The sequence below is a fragment of the Vicia villosa genome, linkage group LG1 (assembly GCF_029867415.1).
Source record: "Vicia villosa cultivar HV-30 ecotype Madison, WI linkage group LG1, Vvil1.0, whole genome shotgun sequence".
Taxonomy (NCBI): Eukaryota; Viridiplantae; Streptophyta; class Magnoliopsida; order Fabales; family Fabaceae; genus Vicia; species Vicia villosa.
In genome coordinates this window covers 14945274-14968445 of record NC_081180.1, presented here as the reverse complement: position 1 = coordinate 14968445, position 23172 = coordinate 14945274, and the positions used below count along the sequence as shown (strand labels likewise).

Genomic DNA, 23172 nt, shown 5'->3' with positions numbered 1-23172 from the left:
TCGAGTTAGGCAATCATTTGGCAAACTGTTTGAGAGAGCTCGTTGTTTCTTATAATAAGCTTTTTTTATTATCATGAAGAATAACTTATGAAAACAGCTTATAGCTTGAATTAAAATAGTTTGACATAGTTTTATCTTTTGTTATTGATAGACTTTATACCAGAATAGTCAATAGCGCCGCAGAGTAGTCAATAGCGGCGCTATCCCGCTATAGCTGAGCACAGCGGAGGCCGACGTTATGGGAGGAGCCTTAGTGGTGCAGTACGCTATAGCGGCCGCTATATGATAAATAGCAGGATAGCGGAGCAGAGCGGTTTCCGGTCGGGAGCGGTCTCTGGCCCACAATTACCCCTTAAATTTACAACGTTTATGAGTAATTTTAGATTTTTCAATCAAATTTGTAGTTGAGACTCAACCTTAACCTTCCTTCATAGTCGTTTATGCACTTCAAGAGTCATGTGTGTGCTTTGATTTAAGAATATATGTGCTTTGATTTAAGAATATTTTGTGAGTTGAGTTATTTGTTTAGTTTTCCATTAAATATATGTTTATAATTATTATATGTAGTTTGTCCAAAAATGATCAAATACAGTATCCCACTTTTGGGGTCGGCCGCTCCTCGTTGCTATTAGGGAATGACTACTTTGGTTTATACATAGCGCTTATATGATAAATGTTTATGATATGATGCTTAATTAAGCTGTTTATCCAAACACGATGAGGCTAAGTGTGGATTGGGAAATGTGTTTTGATTTTAGTTGTTGTCATGTTGATTATGCTTATGTGATCCGTAGTAAGACATTAGTTTATTTAGGTTGTAGTTACATAGCGATTACATTATTAAGGGATTAGTTTTGGTGATCAATGTTAGAATTATTGGTAATTGGTAATGTTTGGCTTCCTTCTTGGTTTGTCTTTCAGCCGTGGAATACTTCTTGGGAGTTGAGTTTAGTTCCTTGTTGTAATTATGTGCAGGGTTATCTGTTACCTACTTATCTGGTAGGAAATCGTTAATAGTTCAGCAGTTTGGAACTTTTAGTGAAGATGATGTTGATGCACTGCGTGCGATAGCCGAGGAACCTGGAGTTGTTGATTTGTTCTTGACATATCCTTGTATCGATGTTAATTAATTCTTTATTATTCTTAGTCATACTGTATTTGGACTTAATGCCACTTGCTTGTTTTCTAAGACACAATCTGTCTGTTGATTTCCTTGATTCATTATTACTAATGAATGGCCAAGTGGGGTTACGAATGGAGCAGCGGCTTCAGACATTCCTGCTGAATTCTCGGAATCTAGTGGCAGCGATTCAACCATATCGGAGTTAGTACAAGAGATTAAACCACGGTAATTATTGAATAGATAGCTCACAGTCTGTTCCCTGTCTTGATTATCTATTTCCCTCCTCTCAAACGCACAAAAAAAAAAAAAGGACCAACTACATTTTCTTGCAGAATGTTTCACATGTGCACAATAGTGATAAACAAATTACGAACTTTCGGTTCAACAAACATAATTGTATGCGAAATCCTGATTTCATAGTAATTGGTGTTCTGCACTTTTAGCTTCGAAAAGATAAACCCTCAAGTTCTTTGTTCTATTGAATGTATTTTGTGTTTTTCCATATACTACTACTACTACTACCTTTATCAAATATAAGCTCCTTGAAAAAAAATGTCCCTTTCTATAAGCCTCTAAATGGCTAGAGGCACTCAATCCTTTTAAACTAAAGTACCCTTAATTATTTAAAAACTTTGGAAATCATTGGTTCAGTGAAAAAACGAGTCCCGATAATTAAAGCGCAATTTTGAAAATCAATACACATTGTTAATAAATTTAATGTAAATAACAAATTACTTAATTATCTTAATTCTAGCAAATTGGTTAAAAGAGACGTATGTTTAGGGACACGTGTAGTACTTGTTATAAACTTATAGGTATTATATTTGCAATCCTTATAACCGGGAGTGGCAATCTCGCAAGTGGTAAAAAGAAAATGGGATTTGATTGGACTCATTGTTAGGAAGATTTGCTTATAGGAGATTAACTCATTCACTAGATCAGGATTAGTGTTTTATTTTTCTGGAGGAATTTGCTATGTCAATTGTGCCTTTTGTGAAATCTCTTGTAGTCTTTGCGAAAGCTGAGTCTTTGATCATAACAGTTCTTTCTGTTTTTTTTTATAGCTATCATATTGCAGGTTCTAAAGGTATATACTATTCCCGCGAACCATATTCCAATGTTGATGCCATGCACATTACCCGTTTCATTGGGCTTGCATCTGTTGGAAATAAAGATAAGCAGGTTTGGCTATTCTTCTTTAGCATACCACTGTCTGATATTGATTATTTTATTATATTTTATTTGATCAAAATTCATACTTATGAGTTTTTATAGATTTGTTCTTTAGAGGAATGCCTCTAAGTTGTTATGTGAAATATCTTCTCCATCCGTTTGTGTGTGCCACTAGTTGCTGTTTATTATATGCACATCTCTTGATTTTCTGGAGAAGGGGTAGAGAACATGACCTAATCTTACAAATACTTAATTACGGAACTGTCAGTTTAAATCTTACATTTTACTTACGAAGAAAATAAACGTTCCTTTACGTATCTCTCTCTTTAAGGCAAATATTTTCATTACTGTAATATTTTGGTCAATTTTGCATTTCAGAAATTTATTCATGCAATTTCTCCAACACCCGCATCCACCATGTCTTCAACGGAGATTGCCATGAAAACCACAAATACCACCTTATCACCATACACGTCTACGAAGGAAAACGCTTCTCCTAATGACACCGCAAAGAGATCTGCTGACTCTGATTCTCAACATTGGAGATATGATGTTTCGCAAAAACGACAGAAACATGAAGCTGGAGATAAGTTATGTTTCAAATTTGTATCTTCTGGCTCTTGTCTACGGGGAGACACATGCAATTTCCGACATGACACAGATGCAAGGGAGCACTGTTTGAGAGGTGTTTGTTTTGATTTTTTGAACAAGGGAAAATGTGAAAGGGGTCCAGATTGCCGCTTTAGGCACAGCTTGCAGGATGAAGGTGATAAGCATCCTTCAAGGAAGCCTGGATCAGAATATACAAGGTCTAGCAGGTGTGTTTCTTGATTAATTATATTCTATAGTGAATGTATATTCTGCTATTTAGTGATTCTGGACTTGTGAATTTGTGGGTGAAGTTAATTCTCAAGTGGTAACTTGTAAGATTTTGGTTTTATTATTCCTCATTTTTGTTTATTCGACTTATCCTTGTTTAGTCCAACTTTAAAGCATTTTTCCCTTGACAAATTCTACAATACAACTGCAGATCAAGAGAATGCTGGTTTTGCTTGTCAAGCCCCAGTGTGGAGTCACATTTAATCATAAGCATTGGGGAAAATTACTATCTAGCACTGGCTAAAGGTCCACTTGTTGAAGATCATGTGCTGATAGTACCTGTTGAGCATATGCCAAATACTTTATCTTTGTCTTCTGAATCTGAAGCCGAGCTCTTACGATTTCAGAACAGTCTCAAGAGATGTTTCAAGAACCAAGAAAAGGAAGTCATATTTTTTGAGTGGGCTTCCATACGCGGCACTCATGCCAATCTTCAGGTAAAGTGAGTTTCTGTTGCTAGTTGTGAAGTAGTTAAAATCCAGACTAGGAAATGCTCTTTGCTCTATGTTTATTTAATTGAGCTGGCTTTCCTCCCCCTCCTCTGTACCTTTAATGGCTGTCCACTTCCCCTTATATAATTTGCTTAATTCCACATTAGATATCCAATCTGTTCGCCACTTTTTGGGTTAGCTATTTTCTGTTCTAACAATAGTGGCTTCTCAATTGAGTTTCATTTATCTCTTGCTTGATCAACTGTATTTTTATATTCTCTCACTGGCATTCTACCCTTTTTATGCAGGCCATTCCCATTCCATCTTCCAAAGCAGTTATGATTGAAAAAGCATTCAATTTAGCTGCACAAAAGTTGGGATTTGAATTTGTGGTAAAGAAATGTAAGCATTAATCTTCAGGCCGTGCTTTGTATTTATATTTTATGAAACACAAACACGATAGACAACATTGATACTTCGACGCCAGTAATAGTTTGAAAAAAATGAATAAACTAAATGTAATCACATATGTCGGTGGTGTGTCAGACACCGGATACGCCTTTGTTGTTGGTGCTTCAGGTTTTTCATTGCTTATATGGTCTGTCAGACCTAGATCCTTTAAGTTCTCCATAACCCGTATACCCCCTTATTTTTCATTTCCTTTTTGTTACCAATCTTCACTTATTAGTTATTTGGCTTGAAAAATAATCCTCAATTTATTTTATCTGGGAAGTACCAACAATTTTATTTTTTTGGTTTCTGTTGTATTCATACGCTGTTTTTCTTGGCAACTCAGTCGATAGCATTTCTGATGGAAGGAAGTTTTTGAAGACACAAACTGACGGGAATTTAAGCTTGTTCTATGCTGAAATCCCAGGAGGCACAATTCTGCTGCACCATGTTGAGGAGAAAGACACGTTTCCTGCCCAGTTTGGGCGTGAGGTAGGATTCTAAAAGCAAAATACAGTGAACACAGACACATGTCTTAACCATTATTTTTTCTGCAAGAGGTCTTCAATGTTTGATTTATTATAAGATTATGACTATTGTATTTATCAGAAAGAGTTAAAACTTGAAAAATGAACCAGGTTCTGGCGGGGTTGCTTAATATGGCAGATAATGCAGATTGGAGGAATCACAAACATAACAAAGATGATGAGATGAAAATCGTTGAAGGTTTCAAGGACCGGTTTCAAGAATATGATCCAAACCATTGATTGATCATACATTAAATTCTCAATTTACAGTGATCCCATGATGATTATGTTGACTCACGCAAGCAGGATTTCAAACTGAGAGGTGTATATTTGTTTAAATGTTCAATCAGCACTTTCCTGTCGCATGATTATTGGGATCAACTGATTTTACATGATTTAACCCCATGAATTGGTGCTGGAATGCAACTTGATAGTCCTACAGGATTTCAACCGGTCCCTTTTTGCAGCGGTTTCTGTGGGGAGTTTCACTTTCCATTCAAATGGACTTCTTGGAGCTTGTATCTCTAAGTCTGAATGGCAATTTTTGTGACTACATAAGCACATGTGTAGACGCCTCAACTGTTGGTATTGGCATTCTAAATATTTTCCAGACTGTGAATGACCAGGCTGAAGTGACTGTCATATAGGCTTTATGCGTTGGTCAATGGTCAACCAGCATTAGCCGTCACATTCATGTTTTGAAAAAGTCGGGTTTGGACAGGCATTATGTAATTTAAGATATTCATTCATATTTAATGAATCACTATCCTTTTAATCAATGTTAAGATAAAAGATACTCTTGAATTTGCCTAGGGTGACACATTTGTATCATCTCGTAGTCGGGCTTCAACCTATTTATGGAAATTCAACTCTGTAGAAGCTAGTTGTTTTGGTATTTATGTTCTTTGATTTGCTTGTTCCTTTTCATTTGTATTTTTGGTGTCCAAGGGCTATTAACATACTACTTCTGTCCATAATCTTTGGTCTTCAAAACATTTTATTGTTGCTTTAAGCTTCACTTATTTTAGAAAATCAAAATATAATTAGCATGTTTTTTCCCTTCACACCCTATCCTCTTTTGCATTTGAGACTAATGCTCATTCACTACGATCCAAGTAGACAATCACGGAGATCGGCTGTTGTTGAGGGAACTATTAGCAGTCAACTCCCTTTGTCTCTTTCTGTCCCCTCTATGACAATACCCTAGATTCCCCTATTAATTATTATTCTCATGATCTGAGTGCTTTTTTCATTGAATCTTAGCCTCTCAATATCTTTTGCCAAATGTTTGCCAATTATTTAATCAATTAATGTGAAAAGGTTATTGGATGTTTGCTTTTAGTCACGGGTGCTACTTTTTTCATTTGTATTTGCCTAAAAACAGATGGGCTCATCTCACCAACTCACATTGGAGTTTAAACCCTGACAATTAGTGTTATTTTAATTAATAATAATTTAATTTTTTTCTAAAAAGATTACTAAAATATACAAATATATACTGCTAGAAAAAATGATTTTGAACACACCATTTTTTAATTCTTGAGGTTCCTTAGAGTGCTTTTGGACTGTGAATTCACGTGTTATATTTCTGTTCATTAAACTAACCTAATGGAAAAAGATTTAAACTTTTCGCTTTCACATGGAAATTTCTAAACTCTACCAATGCCAGTGATGATTTTCGCTAGAGACATATAGTTTTGGCCATTTGGGTTTTGTCCTTTACAACAAAAACAAATATGGGTTGTTCTCCATAAATTGTCTTATCATTGTTTTTGGTGTCAATGTGACAGTCTTGCTATATATGTGGCTATGTACCTTCTTCAATGTTACCTGTTCTTTTGTTCTTTGCTCTGGCACTGATGTTGCAGTTGTTGAAGCTCTGCATCATCATCATAGGCTTTGTAGTGGCAACCCAAGGATCCAGAGGTAGGTGCTTTCTCAATCTTCACTTTTCTTTGTTGATGTTGATGAAGTAGTTTTGATTAGTGCAAAAGAAAATCACTTTTGCAGGGCCATTATCACCTCCTGCATCAGCTCCAACTCCTCAAAAGAGTAAAGAAACTGAACCATTCATATCTCCAAGTTCAAGCTCTATAGCATTATCACCACAATATGAAGTTGTTCCTTCACCAACAACATTGCAAGGGATTATGCCACCATCTGCAGCTCCTGCAGCACAAAAGGCAAGGCAGTTACATCATGCTCCTCATCCATTGACTTCATTTCATTCTCCTGCATTGGCACCTTCAATCTCAAATTATAAACATCATCATATAAGGAACATAATTACCATTCCTGCTCCTGCATCATCATATACGGTTTCTCCTCCCATTTCAAAACCACGAGGTTTAATTGCCGCTCTACTTGACTGATTTATTAAATTGTGTTACAATTACAGTTCTTTGCTGCAGCTGAATATATAAGCAGTTTTTATTTTAAACTTTTTGATCTAGATAGAGCAATTCCTCCCTCATTATCACCAACATCTGGTAGAAAAAGACATCATGTTCCTCCTAAAGTATCTCCACCTGGTTCTTCTTCCAAAACACTGCCACACCCACCTCCTAATGAAGGTTAGCACTTTGTTTGCTTAGTATTTTTTGAAATTGTTCTGAGCCTTATTCATCATAACTAAATTTACTTTTTTTAAATCTTTTCAGATTGTTTATCAACTGTATGCACTGAGCCTTATGTAACTTCTCCTCCCGGAACACCTTGCAGATGTGTCTGGCCTATTCGAGTGGGTCTTCGTCTTAGCGTTTCTCTTTATACCTTCTTCCCTTTGGTCTCGGAGTTGGCTTCCGAGCTTGCAAGTGGGATTTTTATGAAGCAAAGTCAAATTACAATTGTGGGAGCCAATGCAGCAAACCAGCAACCTGATAAAACAGTTGTCCTTATTAATTTGGTGCCACTCGGGGAAAAGTTTGATAACTCAACAGCCTTTTTGACTTCTCATAGGTTTTGGCATAAAAAAGTTGTTCTTAAAGCCTCCTACTTTGGTGACTATGATGTGTTATATCTGAACTATCCAGGTAGGAATCATTGGCCAAATTCTGCAATCAAATCTTGTATGCGCTCTCTTTGCATTTTCCGTATTTGTTTCCTTTTGAACGAGGGTTGTTGCTCTAACCTATCCTATTATTATTATAGGTTTACCTCCTTCTCCTCCTTTACCACCATCAAGCATTACAATGATAGATGGTGGTCCTTATACCATTGATGGCAATAATGGAAGGACAATAAAGCCCATTGGAGTTGACATACAGAAGAGACAGAATAGAGGTGATCTTAGCAGAGAATTTATTGCCATCATTGCTATTTCAGTTTTTGTAGCAGTTGTTTTATGCACTGCTGCTGCCTGGTTCATGTTTAAGTTCAAAGTTCCTGTTAGTCATCCGGCATTGACTCCGTGGCTTTCACATCCTTCTCTTACCAAAGCACCAGGTAATACAACCAGGCGAATCAGCTTGTGCATTTTACCCTCAGTTTATTCCTTTTGTCACAATGTTTGATCATTAAAAACAGTGCTATATTATATCTACAAATCACAAATTATGTTTCTTACCGCGTAATAATTGTGACGGGTTGATTGTTTGATTATTTTATAGCCCTTTTCTTACAAACCTTATGAATATTACAGTTACTGATACTGGATCATTAGTTGGAGATGGAAGGGTTGGTTCTGTTTCTTCGTCATTTGAAACTGGCATGACCGCTTATAAAGTGTCTGTTAAAACTTTCAGTATGAATGACATTGAGAAAGCTACTGATAATTTTGATTCTTCAAGAATACTTGGAGAAGGTGGTTTTGGACTTGTTTACGGCGGTGTCCTTGAAAATGGGACAAAAGTGGCAGTCAAGGTTCTAAAAAAGAGGGAGGATCTTCATAGTAATCATGAATTCTTATCTGAAGTTGAGATGCTTAGTCGTCTTCACCATAGAAATCTGGTGAAGTTGATTGGTATATGTACCGAGGAAGACAGCTTCCACTGCTTGGTTTATGAACTCGTTACAAATGGGAGCTTGGAATCACAATTACATGGTACTTGAATCTGCTTGTTTGCTTGTCTTTTAGGCCTTGTTTTGATAAACAGCCTAGTTAAAAGCTTATAGCATAAACGCTTACCATATAAATGCTTTTGAATGAGTTATTTCTATGCACAAAAGATTAAAACAAAGTCAAATTGTTTTCATATAAACTATAAGCTATTGTGGAGAACTTACAAAAATAAGGTGAAAACAATTAATGTTCATGGCATAAGCTGTTTCCATAAGCTCTGCCAAACAGTCTTAAAAATACTTCTACAAGTAGATATGTTCAAATAAACCAATTCCATGAAGCCCTTAGTTGTTCAATATAATGTTTCTTTTTCTTACTTGGTCTTGTGATAGGAGTTGACAGAGAAAAATGTGCACTTGACTGGCGTGCTAGGATGAAGATAGCTCTCGGTGCAGCTCGTGGTTTAGCTTATCTGCATGAAGATTCAAGTCCATGTGTAATTCATAGGGACTTCAAGTCTAGCAACATATTGTTGGAAGATGATTTTACTCCAAAAGTATCTGATTTTGGATTGGCCCGGACCGCTGTAGACGAGGAAAGTAGACACATATCAACCCGTGTCGTGGGAACATTCGGGTAAAAAGTTTTCATACCTTATTTTCTCTTCCTGTTTTGAAGATTTAGAGCATGTTTGGTTTGTAAAAACTGTCTATTTGTCTGTTTCTTTTTTCTGGTTGGTTTGCACTATCACGCATTTCCTGGTTTTGACGATTGAAAAAATGAATTCAGTTACGTGGCTCCAGAGTACGCAATGAACGGTCATCTTCATGTCAAGAGTGATGTATACAGCTATGGCGTTGTTCTTCTCGAGCTTCTGACCGGAAGAAAACCTATAGACATGTCACAAACTCCTGGCCAAGAGAATCTCGTTGCTTGGTCTCATCAATTTCTCACAAGTAAAGAAGGATTAGAAGCAATAATAGATCCATCTATAGGACTCGACGCGCCTTCTGGTAGCGTGGCCAAAGTAGCAGCCATTGCTTCAATGTGCGTGCAGCCAGAAGCATCGAACCGTCCATTCATGAGTGAAGTTGTTCAGGCTTTAAAACTTGTATGCAATGAATGTGAAGAAGCAAAAGAAGATGATGGTTTAAGAAGTTATAGCCAAGAGCACGAGGATTTATCGGTTGTTGATAATGATATTGAAAATGGTTTGTCAGCATCAGAACTATTCAGTTCTTGTGGTGGAATTGGTAGAATGGAGTATGAAACATATAGAAGAAAATCATATTCAGGTCCTATGGGAAATGGAAGAAGTAAACAATTGTGGGAGATAATGAGAAGGCTTTCTGGTGGTAGTGTTAGTGAACATGGAACTATATGATCAAATAATGACAAGGTTACTATAGAGAAATAGCACCTTTTTTGTTTGTCTACTTTGTGGATATTGTTTTTCATGTATAATAGAAATAAACAAAATAGATAGAGATTATGATTATTTTTTTGTATGTGTTTTTCAGTTTTTAATAACATATAATGTTGAGAAAAAAAAAAGTAATTAATAACATATTAAAATAAGACTTAAATACACTTTTGGTTCCTGTAAGTTAGCGAGTTTTTGATTTTCGTCCTTGTAAGTTTTTTTTTTTGATTCCCTATATCTTACTTTTTGCTTGAGGTTTAGTCCTTAAAGCCAAAATCCGCAAAAAAATCTGCAGGTTTCTTGCGGTTCTTCATGCGAATTTTCTTGCGGATTTTGATTTTAGGGACTAAAACGAACGCGAAAGTGAAATATAGGGACTCAAATAAAAAAAAATAATTTACAGGACGAAAATCAAAAACTCACTAACTTACAAGGATCAAAAGTGCATTTAAGTCTTAAAATAATGAAAATAATATTTATTTTGAAATAATTTTCTTTTGGTAAAATGACACCCATTGTAAATGGATGAAATATTTAGTTGGATAAATATTTTTAATGTTAGTGGTATGCTTTCAAATATTATTTGTATACTTAAATTGTTTGGAGATTTTTCAATGGATCATATATTTTTTTTTTGAAAAATTAAATAGAGCATTAAGTTAAAATAATTATTCAAAATTTTTTGAAGTTTTATTTTTTTTTTTTAAATTTGTTCATTAAACTATTTTAAATCAGGGTTATTTGTGTGCAAACAATCAAAAAATTTCACATGGAAAACTCTGTTAATTATACCGTAGATCATTGTGATGCGAGAAGATATGTTATTCTTTGTCATAACTAGGCAAGACAAATAAATTCGGCTCAACCTGGACCTAACTGCCCCCGCCCTGAATTTAACGGGGAAAACTCAATTTAATTGGAGCTGAAGGCGAGTGCGGGAAAAACTCAGTTTTTAATTACGGAGACGGGTGTCGGGTAGGGGATGTTAGTACCCTCCCCACATCCACACCGTCCCATCTCCACCTATTAAATTTAATTTATTACTCTTGTTTTTAATAATTTTATTACTCATTTACATTTTTTTAATGTTAAAATATGATATTTATTAGAATTATTATTTGTTTTTTAATTATAAATTAAATAAAAATGATTAAGTATTATGATTATTCTTAAAATAATAAATTATTTAGTTTAATTATTAATTTTTATTATTATTAAAAAAATAAAATTTTAAAACATTATAATTTATGCGGGTGTGGGTGGGACGAGGCGGAGAAACCCGTTTCTTAGGCAGAGGATCAATTATTAGTCCCAATCGGATTTAGGGGTGGGGGAGGTTTTGGGAGGTGGGGGCAAACCTGGTAACGCTTAAACATGCCCCTGTCCCTCCTCGTTGCCATACTTAATCGTAACGTGCTTTGTAAGTTTTGACTAACAATGTCTTACAGGAAGAGAAGTGATTCATGGGAGATAAGTTCTATAGAACTACCTCACAATTGCACCACCACTAATATTGTACATGACCAGCGTAAATTAAGCTCTGAAATTATTTGTCAAGACATGTTGCCTCCTGTTAACAAGGACCCGTCAGTTAAGGTAACTATAATAATCTCTCATATCATTATATAATACAATTATACTCCCTCGTACAAGAAAGCGTGAATTCTAAGAACAAAGACTGTTGAACGAGTATACTAAAATTAGGAGGATTCGTACAAAGAACTTCCACAATATTTGGTGGCACTTAAGACATATGCTCTAAGAAGTGTTTCAATTATGGAGACACTGCCGACATATACGCCAGACATAGCTTGTATTAATGGAAATAGCATATTCCATCAATTCTTTTGGGCGTTTAAACCATACATCAAAGATTTTGCATTATGCACGCCTACTATTCAAATTGATAAAACATGGTTGTACAGGAAATACAAGGGCACATTACTTATGACAGTGACACAAGAGACAACAATAGTATATTTTCCACTGCCTTCGCTCTAGTTGAAGATGAGACTAGTGGTGGTTGGAGTTTCTTTCTCAAGAATCTCATAACACATGTTGCTCCACAGCCCAACCTCCGTTTGGTTTCAGAAAGACACACATCTATTGAGACTGCATACAATATGTTGAGAATCAAGTGAGAGGAAGAAGTCCCACATTGGTTAGAAAAGGGAAGATATAAAACTTTATAAGTGAGAGACCCCACATACCTATCACCTTAAGGTTTTAGGTGGACAAGTAGTGTGTCTCTCACAAAGGTGTGTCCCAAGTGTAAAAATGCTCTCTCGTTGACCCCCTCGAGTTGCCTCTAAAAGTGGTATCATGAGCCTTTTGGTTTGAGAAAGGGACCAACTTACTTGTAGTTGAAGAAAGTCAACGATACAAGTGAATGTGGAAGAGAGAGCTTTCACATAAGGGGGAGCATTGCATAGACTCACACTTGAGGGAGAGTGTTGAGAAGCTTTCACATGAGGGGAAGCATTGTATAGACTCAAACTTTAGGAGGAGTGTTGAGAATCAAGTGTGAGGAAGAAGTCTCACTTTGGTTATAAAAGGGAAGATAGAACACTTTATAAGTGAGAGAACCCACACACCTCTCACCTTAAGGTTTTAGGTGGGCAGGTGGTGTGTCTCTCACAAAGATGTGTCCCAAGTGTAAAAATGCTCTCTCATTGACCCCCTCGAGTTGCCTCTAACACAATAATCCTGATAAACGGATGGCAAAATTCTCTTTCTACCCATGTTTACTACATTAGACATATTCCACAAAATTTCATGCAGGAAATCAAAGACAAGAACCTTCAGAAAAAGTTGTGCATGCAAGGTATACTTTAAATCAACCATCATTCAGACGCTACCGCGAGGAAATTAAATTGTCAAATGCGGATGAATTAAGGTGGGTGGATAATATTCCATTGGAGAAATGGACAAGGGCATTTGATGAAGGACGTCGATGGATTCACATGATATCAAACCTTGTGGAATCTATGAATGGTGTCTTCAAAGGCATTAGAAACCCACCAATTACCGCATTGGTGAGAGCAACTTATTTTTGGTTGAGATTATTTTTCGCAATCAGATGGGAGACCGAATGGATAATATCAACTTGAACTAAATAGAGGTTGGTACGATTGTGCCAAGTTTCAAGCCTTAAGTATGTCTTGCTCCCATGTCATTGTGACATGTTCATATGCTTGCTAGTATGCTTCCAAGCATCTATCAGCCATTTATAAAATCATAAACGCATTCAATATATACAACAATATCTTCCTAATGGTTGCAAAGGAGGATTATTGGCATACATATCAAGGGGACATAATTTTGAACAACGAAAAATATGTGAAGGAAGAAAAAGGGCCGCCCCAATAGTACGCGTAGTAGAACAGAAATGGATACGACTGATAAAATGGTAAACTTATGTAATATATGTCGTCAGCTCGGACACAATCAAAAACATTGTTCTAATAGCAAGCTCTACATGATAATTTTAATTTTATTTTAATTTTTGTAACAACAAAATTAATCTAACCAACGGTTTCAACTCCTTTCAAGTTGTTCGAAATTTTGGATATGTGTAATAAGTTAAAGTTAATTTCAGTTAAGTCGTGATTTTTTAAAGAAGTCTATTTAACCGTAAATCAACTATGAAATATGTGGACAAAGTTCATTTTTTAGCGTAGCTTAATCATGGAAAATATATGAGGCCGTGAAACCTTAAGCCGTAGTCTATAGATCACTTTGCACACTCTTAAAAGACAGCCAATATATTTTAGATGACACTTGACACCTTCTCAATATAAACTTCTATTCAAAATTTTGGTAAATTATATTTAAAATTATAATTAATTATCCGAAGTTGATTATTACTTATCAATCATATACTAATAATCATATTTGTTTTGAAGGAAATTAATCACATACTTAAACGGTGTTAAAATTGATTTCATTATTATTTATTTTTTTATAAAATGCATTGGTGAAAAGTAAGGGTGTAGAACAAATTTGGGCCTCAAAAGTTGGGCCTATTACAATCAAAATCTCTTCAGTAGAAAGAGTTGACCGGAAAAGAAAACGAAGAAAGTAAATAACTGAGTTTGGTGAGTGAGAAAATCGAGTTTGTTTTCACTTTGCAGAAGGTTTTCAAGTTCCGAAGGTGCAAGATCTTCAAATTCTATCATGGTAATTCTCTGAATCGATTCAATTTCGTTTTCAATTTCATTCTACACATTCTGATTCCGCCATTTTTTTTCCAATTTGTTTAAGGCTGCAAAAGCGATCGCGAGTCCCATCCCTGATTCGCTCTACCCTACACTCTCCGTTTTCACACTCGCAATCGGTCTCATCTTAACCGCTTCTTTCTTCATGTAAGTTCCGATCTCATCCTTATTCGTTTTTTATTTCTACATTTCTGGATTTTAACTGAATTTGCATGGATTTAGCGATTTGATTGTGCGTTAACAACTCTGGATTTGATTTTTAGATCTGGTAACTGTTTCTTGAGGTTAGCGATTGGGTTGAAATAGATGTTTTGTGAGGAGTTTATGTTGATTGTGGGATGGAGGTTTTGCTTGTTTGGGGGAGAGAGTTGGAATATGTGAGATTAGATTTCATGTCTGATGTGTAATTCATTGAATTTGAGAAGGCAATGCTTTCTGAAGAATATTCTTCTATAGTCAAGGGTAATAGTGTACTTGTGGTAGTTATTCTTTTCATGGTTTTGATACAATCTGTAGTGGACTGGAATAGGAAGGATGGAATAGTGTGAAATGAAATGGAATAGTGTGAGTTGAAGCTGACTTAGGGTGTGTTTGTTTTAGCATTTTAAATAAAAAAAAAAAACATGTATGGATAGAAGCTGTAATTTGTAGCTTATGTATTTCCGCGTTAAAATGGCACTGGGATGTGAAATGGTTGTCATAAACGCAGTCCCAAACATGTATGTTTCTGGAATTAGTTTAGGCCCATTTTCACGTCCCAATGCATTTTTGATGTGGAATTGTGAACCTACAATTTGTAGTTGTAGTTTCACCAAATACAAACGTTTTCAAGCTTTCCAACTCATTTCCAAACACTCACTTATTTTTCCTTTGTTGAAATGTTTCAATGATATATTGAACTTCTTTTTGTTCAAATTAGAGGGTAATGTTAGAATGGAGTATTGGATGGATGGAATAAACAATTGTAAACAATAGAGCCTTTAATAATTTCATTATTCTCAACTCCATTATATTCTATTCCATTTCAGTAATCCAAAGGAAAATTTATCTGACTTTGTATATGTGCATTCAAATTCAACTATATCAGTCCCTTTTATAAACTTGTTGTTAAACCATTTGATGCACATGTGAGGGGCACATTGTTTGTTACCGAAACAGTTGTAACACAAATGGAAGTGAAATTTAGCTGTATTATTTACTGAAGGAGTCTTTACAATAAATAAGAAGGGAAAACAATAACTATCGGCAATTCTATAGTGCCTATACTATCCATGTTCCAGCCTACCACTTGGTTCATCCCCACATGCTCATATAGCTAGTAACCATTCTCTAGATAACGAACTTCCGCACAGATCTACATCACCTCATCAATGCCACATTGGCAAGCAGTTATGCATCACACCTTTCTTCATTCTTTTGTTGACTTAAAAAGTTTTGGGCTCTAGGACTAGGCTGTAACATGCATTATTAGTTTAGCATTTGTTGCTTGCTGAGATCTTGCAATATTTAGAGCTTCCATTGGACTAGACTGTAACATCCATTATTACTTCAGTATTTGTTGTTTGCTGAGATCGCAATATTTAGAGCTTCCATTGGACCTAAAAGTGACGTGCATTCTTCACTCTTAAAAATTTTATTGCACTTTGAATGTTAAAAATAAATAAAACTGATCTGTTACTTAAATTATCATTATCTGTTGTCCTTTTATTTATTTATTATAATCTCGTGAAACAAAGGTGACTGCCATTGAAGGGTGTTTTTTTGTAAGGCTGGATATACATGTGAAATGTGACCCTGGAATTGATTGATACAATTGGTATTGTGATGTATTAGTGATGGGTGTGTTTAATGGACCTGACCTTGTTTGGATTGGCTTATAGTGTATTAACAATGGGTGTGTTTAATGGACCTGACCTAGTTTGGATTGGCTTATAGTGTATGAGAGTTTCTTAATTAATATATTTTTGTAGGTCTTCACTTAAGCAAAAGCTGTTACAAGCTAATATGCGAGAACTTAAAAAATTGAGATGCATAATGATGACTTTAGCTTCAGCAAGAAGCTATTGTTTCATTGTTTGTAAAACTCAAGAAATATCTCCAAGTGCTTCTTGAGAAGTTTGTTCAAATTAGCCCAATCTTGTATTTATTTATTTATTTATTTATTTATTTATTTATTTATTTATTTATTTATTTATTAATATTAATGATGAAGTGCAATCTTGAAGCTTTAAAGAGATGAGAGGTTTGCTGAGCTGACATCTTTTTGTTATATCTAGTTATTATTCAAATGAAATCTGTGTTTTTTGCAGTTATGAAGCAACTTCATCCAGGAAAACCCGTTCCCTTACTCAGGAGCTGATAACAGGGGCAGTTGCATCAGTCTTCTTGGTATGTATTATTTATACTTTGTTTGACGTGATACTTGTGTAAGGTTGGAAACTTATGCTCATGTCTTCATCTTCACAGGGTTTCGGGTCGTTGTTCCTCCTACTTGCCAGTGGAGTGTATGTCTAATCATTCAACATGAGACTGTATGGAATTTTGCATAAGAAGATAGCTTTAAATGAACATTTACATGAGACATTTTAGTTTTACATGTTACTAGAAAATTATGTTCTTAAACTGTGCATGACGTTGCTGGTTATTATGTTAAATGCTCAAGAAGATTATGGATTGCTGAGTTTATGCTTGAATCTCTAGTGGGGAAACTTTATATTTCTATATTTCAACGAAGAATGTCTCATGCAACAACAGTTCCATTCAAATTTGGATGATTAAAAATTCACACATTGTGATCTCAATACTGTTCACCATGAGATCTCTTGCATGAGTAGTTGAATACCACACCACAACAATATGCTTGGGGTGAAGATGAAGGAAAATAGTGAACCATAATGAGAAAAATGAGAAAGAAGGTTGAATGACAGCTGAAATGAAGGTAGCAATTTAACCAGAACTGTGCGATTTATAGTTTGTCAGTATAGATAATAAACAGATTATATGATTTTCACTTTTTTTTTTTTTTTCCTTTCATTTACATTATTTTATGAAAGGAAAAGACACCCTCAAGGGAGTGAACTCTATCTTTCTTTTCTTTTTTTTTTGGTTGGAATGAGGGCCTAGGCCCAAAACAAAACACAACTACACAAAAGCAACAGACGGAAAAACAATTCCGCAAGAATCTGCTTCAAGAAGATCACTGAGAAACGAAGGCGGATCAATGTAATGTTGAAGAGCTTGATCCCTACATCCATGCTTGGCCAGACAATCAGCGCAAGCATTTGCGTTTCGAGGTACATGAGAAATGATTACCACCTTAAAATCACCCATAAGCTCCTTAATCTGACGCAGCAAACCTACACAGTCAACCATCCCCACTTTGCCATCTTCAATTGCTTTGACTACTATCATGCTGTCAGTATTGATTTCCAGAAGCCCAACACCTAACTTCCTTGCTAACTTCAAACCCTCCACCACTCCCCAAAACTCAGCTACATTAGCATTACACTGCCCTATGAATTTCGAATAACCACCTCTCCAATGACCCTTGTAATCACGCAAAAGGCCGCCGCATCCGGCTGTGTTATCCGTTTTGCTCGCACCATCCGAATTAAGTTTGATCATGCTAGAATTAGGAGGCTTCCACCCAACATATTTCTGGCCCCATATATCTTCTGTACTGACTTTGAACAACTTCACCGCTTGTTTATACTCCTCGCCTCGCTTCACAATCTGCACAATAGGATCAAGGGGTCTTGCATAGTCCTCATTGTGTTCTTCAAGATTACGCCATGTCCAAAGAGCATGGCAAGCGATGATCCAAGTGTTCATCCACCCCTGATTACCATCACCCGTATAGTTTAGATTCAAGTGAATCCATTCCTCGATTTCCACTGTGAAAAACTCTACAAGAATGTCACTTGGAACCAAACTTTTCCAAACGCTCATACATTTCGCGCAATCTCGCATGGCATGCATGGTAGACTCACAAGTGCAGCCACATAACTTGCAGCTTGCGGTACCCAGACCTCTTCGGCTTTTGCTGTGATTTGTTAAGAGCCTATTATGCTTGAGCAGCCACAAGAAAGTTTTACACCGCTCCGGTACTTCAGCTTTCCAAATACGCGTCCAGTCACAATCCGGTATCATCCGGTTATGCCCCTCAACCTCCATAAACATCTCCTTTATAGAGAATTCATTGTCGCCAGCACCTGCAAAACAGAATACGTCAGTTAAAGGCTCCTTGCTCGGGGGCAAGCAAGCTTGAATCTTATTCATCCATTGGGTAGGCAACCAGCTTTCAAGGATACCGGTATTCCATTCGCCAAGATTGTTCACCAAGTCACAAACTCTTGCTCCTCGCAGCGGCAAAGGAATATTTATGTTCGTCTCACTCAAAGTAATCTCAAAACCAAGCCAATATCTTCCCATGCATGTATCCTCGTGCCACCCCCCACAATCCATCTTCATGTCTTCAACAAGTCAGGCATAACACTAACAACATCTTTCCATAAGTTAGAATCCGCAGGCTTCGCATTAAGATAGTTTTTGCTATCATGGACTTTATATTTGCCTCTTAACACTTGACACCAAAGATCACTAGCATTATGATACATCTGCCATCCTAACTTCATCAGACAAACCTGATTAAGAGCATGCAAATCGCGCAAACCAGTACCCCCAAGAGACTTGGGCATCGTAACAGTATCCCATGCAACACCATGGATCTTACGTTTCTCATCAGTCCCCCCACACAAACTTTCTCTGCAGTCTAAGGATATCGTCAAGGCAAGTCTTAGGCAATTTTGCTGTCATCATAGGATATAATGGGATTGCTTCTATCACACTTTTTGCCAAAGTAATTCTGCCAGCAAGAGATAAACTGTTTCTCTTCCAAGTATTAAGCTTTGCCGCAACCTGCTCAACTATATACTGACAATCATTTCGACGAATCTTTTTTCCACTTAGGGGAACACCCAAGTATTTTCCAAAGCTCTTAACTTTTCTGAACTTGGACATGTGTTGAAGCTTGTTTTGCATGCTCATGCTGACATTATTAGAAAAAAGAATACTTGTTTTTTCCAGACTAATTTCCTGTCCCGTCATGTGGCAAAACCTGGCAATGGTCTCCATGACACACTCCATTTGAACTTCAGTTGCCTCCCCAAAAATCAAGAGGTCATCCGCAAACATTAGATGAGTAATCATAATCCCTTGTTTCCCCAACTTCACTCCCTTCCATCTGTTCTTCATTCGAGCTTCTTCAATGAGATGCGTTAATTTATCCATGCATAGCACGAATAAATACGGAGATATATGATCTCCTTGGCGAATGCCTCTACGAGGCCGAAAGAAATCATTTCTGACTCCATTCCAATTGACATTGGTTTCAACGCTTGCCACTGAATGCATGATAACATTTAACATAGTCTCAGGGATTTGAATTTCACTCAAAGTTTGCCAAATACATTCCCAATTTAACTTGTCATATGCCTTCGAAAGATCAACCTTAATTGCGAAAGCTCCTTTTTTTCCTTTCATTTTCTCCATTGAGTGCATAGCTTCTCTCGCCACAATGATATTCTCATGGATTTGTCGACCAGGCACGAATCCTGTTTGAAAAGGAGAAATAAGCATGTTCATATGCCCTTTGAGTCTGCCTACCACCACTTTACTTAAGACCTTATAGACCGTGTTACAAAGAGATATAGGTCTAAAGTGTGCCACCATGCTTGGATTATCGATCTTGGGGATAAGACATATGTCTGTCTTATTAATGTTAACAATATCTCCTGGCTTCTCCCACAATTTGCGGATGAAATCACACACACTATTGCCAACAACATTCCAAGCTTTTTGATAAAAGCCTGCTGGGAAACCATCTGGCCCTGGGGCTTTCCAGGGTTTCATGCTAAATAGAGCTTTATGAATCTCTTCATTACTCACCTGCATATTCATCCTAGTAATGTTCTCCTCAATAAGCTTTGCATAAGATACTTGAGTTTGACTCCAGATGCTCCCATTACTATTCAACGAAAACAATTCCTTATAATAATTGTTTACCATGTTTTTGATTTCAGAAATATCCTCCACCCACTCGCCATTATCATTCTTGAGCATAAGAATCTTATTCTTTCTTCTCCTATTCACTGCCTTCAAATGATAATATTTTGTATTTCTATCTCCATCCACAAGCCACTTAGTTCTAGATCTTTGAAACCACATCAACTCCTCTTGCCTCAAAATGATTTTAAGATCCTCCTGCAGCTTATTCTCCAATCTCACCAATCCAGCAATGTTGCGCCTGTCATGTATATTCTTCTGAATGCCCTGAAGTCTGAGAGCGATGCCTCTTTTCACATGTTGAACATGATTGAGAGAACATCTTTTCCAATCCTGAGCGTCATTTTCAATTTTCTTTAGGTTTTGAACAAAATCAGCTTTATCATTCCAATAGCCCTTGAGCCTGTCCATATAACTACTTTCCAGCATCCAGGCACTTTCAAAACGAAACGACTTTGGAACTCTCTCCTGGTTTCTATAGTTCAGAGTAACCATGATCGGATGATGATCCGAGAAGTCAACTCTTGTCAACACTTTAACTTGAGCATCAGTATATTGAAGCCTCCACCTTTCATTACTGATAACTCTATCTAACCTTTCAAAGATTCGTTGACCACCTTGGTATATCGGTCCTCTCCAAGTAAACCTCGGCCCCATGGCACCAAGATCAGATAAATTGCATGCCTCCATATTCTCTCTGAAGATGATTCACTTACGTGTGGATACTCTACTCCCACCTTTCTTCTCATTAGCATAATCCAAGTCATTAAAATCCCCAGCTACCAACCAGGGTCTATCAATGTTTGTGGTTATAATCTTCATGCTATCCCAAAGGTTGCTTCTAAGGGTCTCATTTGGACTTGCATAGATAACTGTAAACATCCATTCAACACCTTGCTTTGTTGTCACCTGCATGTGAATAAATTGCGCTCCCCTGTTTATCATACTAATCTTCAAGGTGTCCTCTATGCATGCTACAAGGATACCACCCGCAAACCCTTGATTCTGCACCTGGTGAAAGAGACAGAAACCCAGTTTCCTTAGCTGACTATGAAGGTTTGTCGGGTCACTCCTCGTTTCCATGAATACAAAGACCTCAAGCTTGTAGATATCATTGTAATATTTGCTATATTTGAAAAAGTCTTTCCCCGCAGCTCCTCTACAATTCCAGACAATAATATTCGGTTGTCCAATCATTAAAAACATTATAAAAAGACGTAGTAACTCATGCCATAACTGAAACTCAATCAAACATGTGTTGGTGTCTCCATCACACTTTCTTCCTCTTCCTTATCTTGAAAGTTCATCTGTCCTTCATGGCTCATCTGTGGCTATGTGTTATTAGGTGATAGCACTACCACATTATCCCCATGTTGATCCTCTATCACACGCTGCTGGAGGGAGATATCAGGAGGTCTTGGTTCCTTTTACCCGACAAACCCCATAAATTTTCTTTAAATGTAGGTTTTATTTTTGGCTTAATTGCATTTTTTAATCTTTATTTTGATAAAAATAATATTTAATTTAATTTTAAAATTTGGTTTTTGGTTCCTTATTAAGAAACTGAGTTTTTTTTTTTTTTTTTACTTTTATTATGTAATTTGGTGGTGACATTAGTGAATTGGAGAAAATATTTTTTATGCTAAAAAACTATTGTTATACCTAAAATAATTAAACTATATTAATAAAAAATTCTAAAACTATTTCTTCACATTAAGGGTGTAATTTGTTTAAGGAAATTTTTTTATTGCACCCTTGTTATTTCTCTCGGATCTTGTGTGAAATTTTTAAAATGTCTCGTGTTTTTGGAGATGTACATTCAGACGCACCAAATTTTATTTTATTTTTTTAAAATTTTCGAAGATACATCTTCGAAGTCTATTTAAGGATGTGTTTGGAAATGTATCTCCGAACTAGACTGATATTAAAAAAAATCAAAAGTAGAAACATGACAGAACAATTGCAAACCAACATTAATACCAACATCAATATTGCATTAAATAAAAACATTCATAACATAGATAGTCACAAAAATAAATTCAACATTATATAATCTTCCATCCTAGAAATTTTAAAGAGATGAACTATATCAATGGTTACTGATTTTCTATGAAAGAATGTGGAAAAACGGGGTCATTATCACTACTAGAATGAGAACATTATCATAAGTTTCAAACATCTCTAGTTCAACGAGTTTCTAATCAACTGTCATGTCTGACCGCCTAGCGTTTCTAACGCACTTCCTCACATCTCAATATACTCCACATGAGTAGAAGGTTATATCACATTTTCATTCTCGATTAAATCCCTAATAACTAACATGCTAGAAAAATAAAGGATGAAAGGAAAGAGAGAAATTTAATACATGCACTTGGGATGATGAATGATGGAAGATGAAGTCTAACTTGGAAAAATATTAGAATAAGTTTGACATTATAGAAAACATGGAGATATCGTGGGGAAGAAAAATACTAAAATCCCATTATTATAAAGCCAACTACCTAGTTTGCATAGGTTATCATCACCAAAACATAAGTACACGCTAACATTTAGACAATGAAAGCATCCCCGACTCCTATTAACACATGCATATAATCAACAACTCAAAATGATTGATCCCGCTTTCCCAAAAAGAGCTAGCATGCCTGGGCATTTAATGCTCCACGTTCCTCCTAAAGTAATGCTTGATAGACTCCACCTAAGCAATGCTTGACGAACACACCCCTAAAAAACACTTGATGTATTTCCCCAAGCAACGCTTGAAGGACTCGCCCCCAAACAATACTTAAGAGACTCATTTCCATATGCTTCACAAATACCACTATGCATCTAAATGAATCACTTTACCTTTCTCAGACTTCGTGCTTGAGGACTGTGGATTGAGAT

General features: G+C 36.2%; 3 protein-coding genes across 3 annotated transcripts in view; all 3 read left to right on the top strand.

The window, feature by feature from the left end:
- Positions 1–5462, top strand: part of LOC131629382 (zinc finger CCCH domain-containing protein 64) — a 99069-nt gene extending 93607 nt beyond the window's left edge. Inside the window, 8 exon segments of the mRNA XM_058900175.1 lie at positions 976–1105; positions 1229–1348; positions 2188–2305; positions 2675–3114; positions 3327–3612; positions 3915–4008; positions 4403–4548; positions 4695–5462. Of these exon segments, the coding sequence (XP_058756158.1) occupies positions 976–1105; positions 1229–1348; positions 2188–2305; positions 2675–3114; positions 3327–3612; positions 3915–4008; positions 4403–4548; positions 4695–4823 (1463 nt within the window). The 3' untranslated portion in view covers positions 4824–5462.
- Positions 5463–6237: 775 nt separating this feature from the next.
- LOC131629365 (receptor-like serine/threonine-protein kinase ALE2) lies at positions 6238–10153 on the top strand. The gene is made up of 8 exons (XM_058900157.1): positions 6238–6509; positions 6594–6929; positions 7037–7156; positions 7244–7615; positions 7734–8027; positions 8224–8625; positions 8976–9219; positions 9373–10153. The coding sequence occupies exons 1-8, from the start codon at positions 6407–6409 to the stop codon at positions 9965–9967; spliced, it is 2466 nt and encodes an 821-aa protein (XP_058756140.1). The 5' UTR covers positions 6238–6406; the 3' UTR covers positions 9968–10153.
- Positions 10154–14036: 3883 nt separating this feature from the next.
- Positions 14037–16916, top strand: LOC131629361 (uncharacterized). Its single transcript, XM_058900148.1, has 4 exons — positions 14037–14185; positions 14270–14370; positions 16533–16611; positions 16690–16916. Exons 1-4 carry the CDS (start codon positions 14183–14185, stop codon positions 16735–16737), a joined length of 231 nt encoding a protein of 76 aa, XP_058756131.1. The 5' UTR covers positions 14037–14182; the 3' UTR covers positions 16738–16916.
- The last annotated feature ends 6256 nt before the right edge of the window (positions 16917–23172 follow it).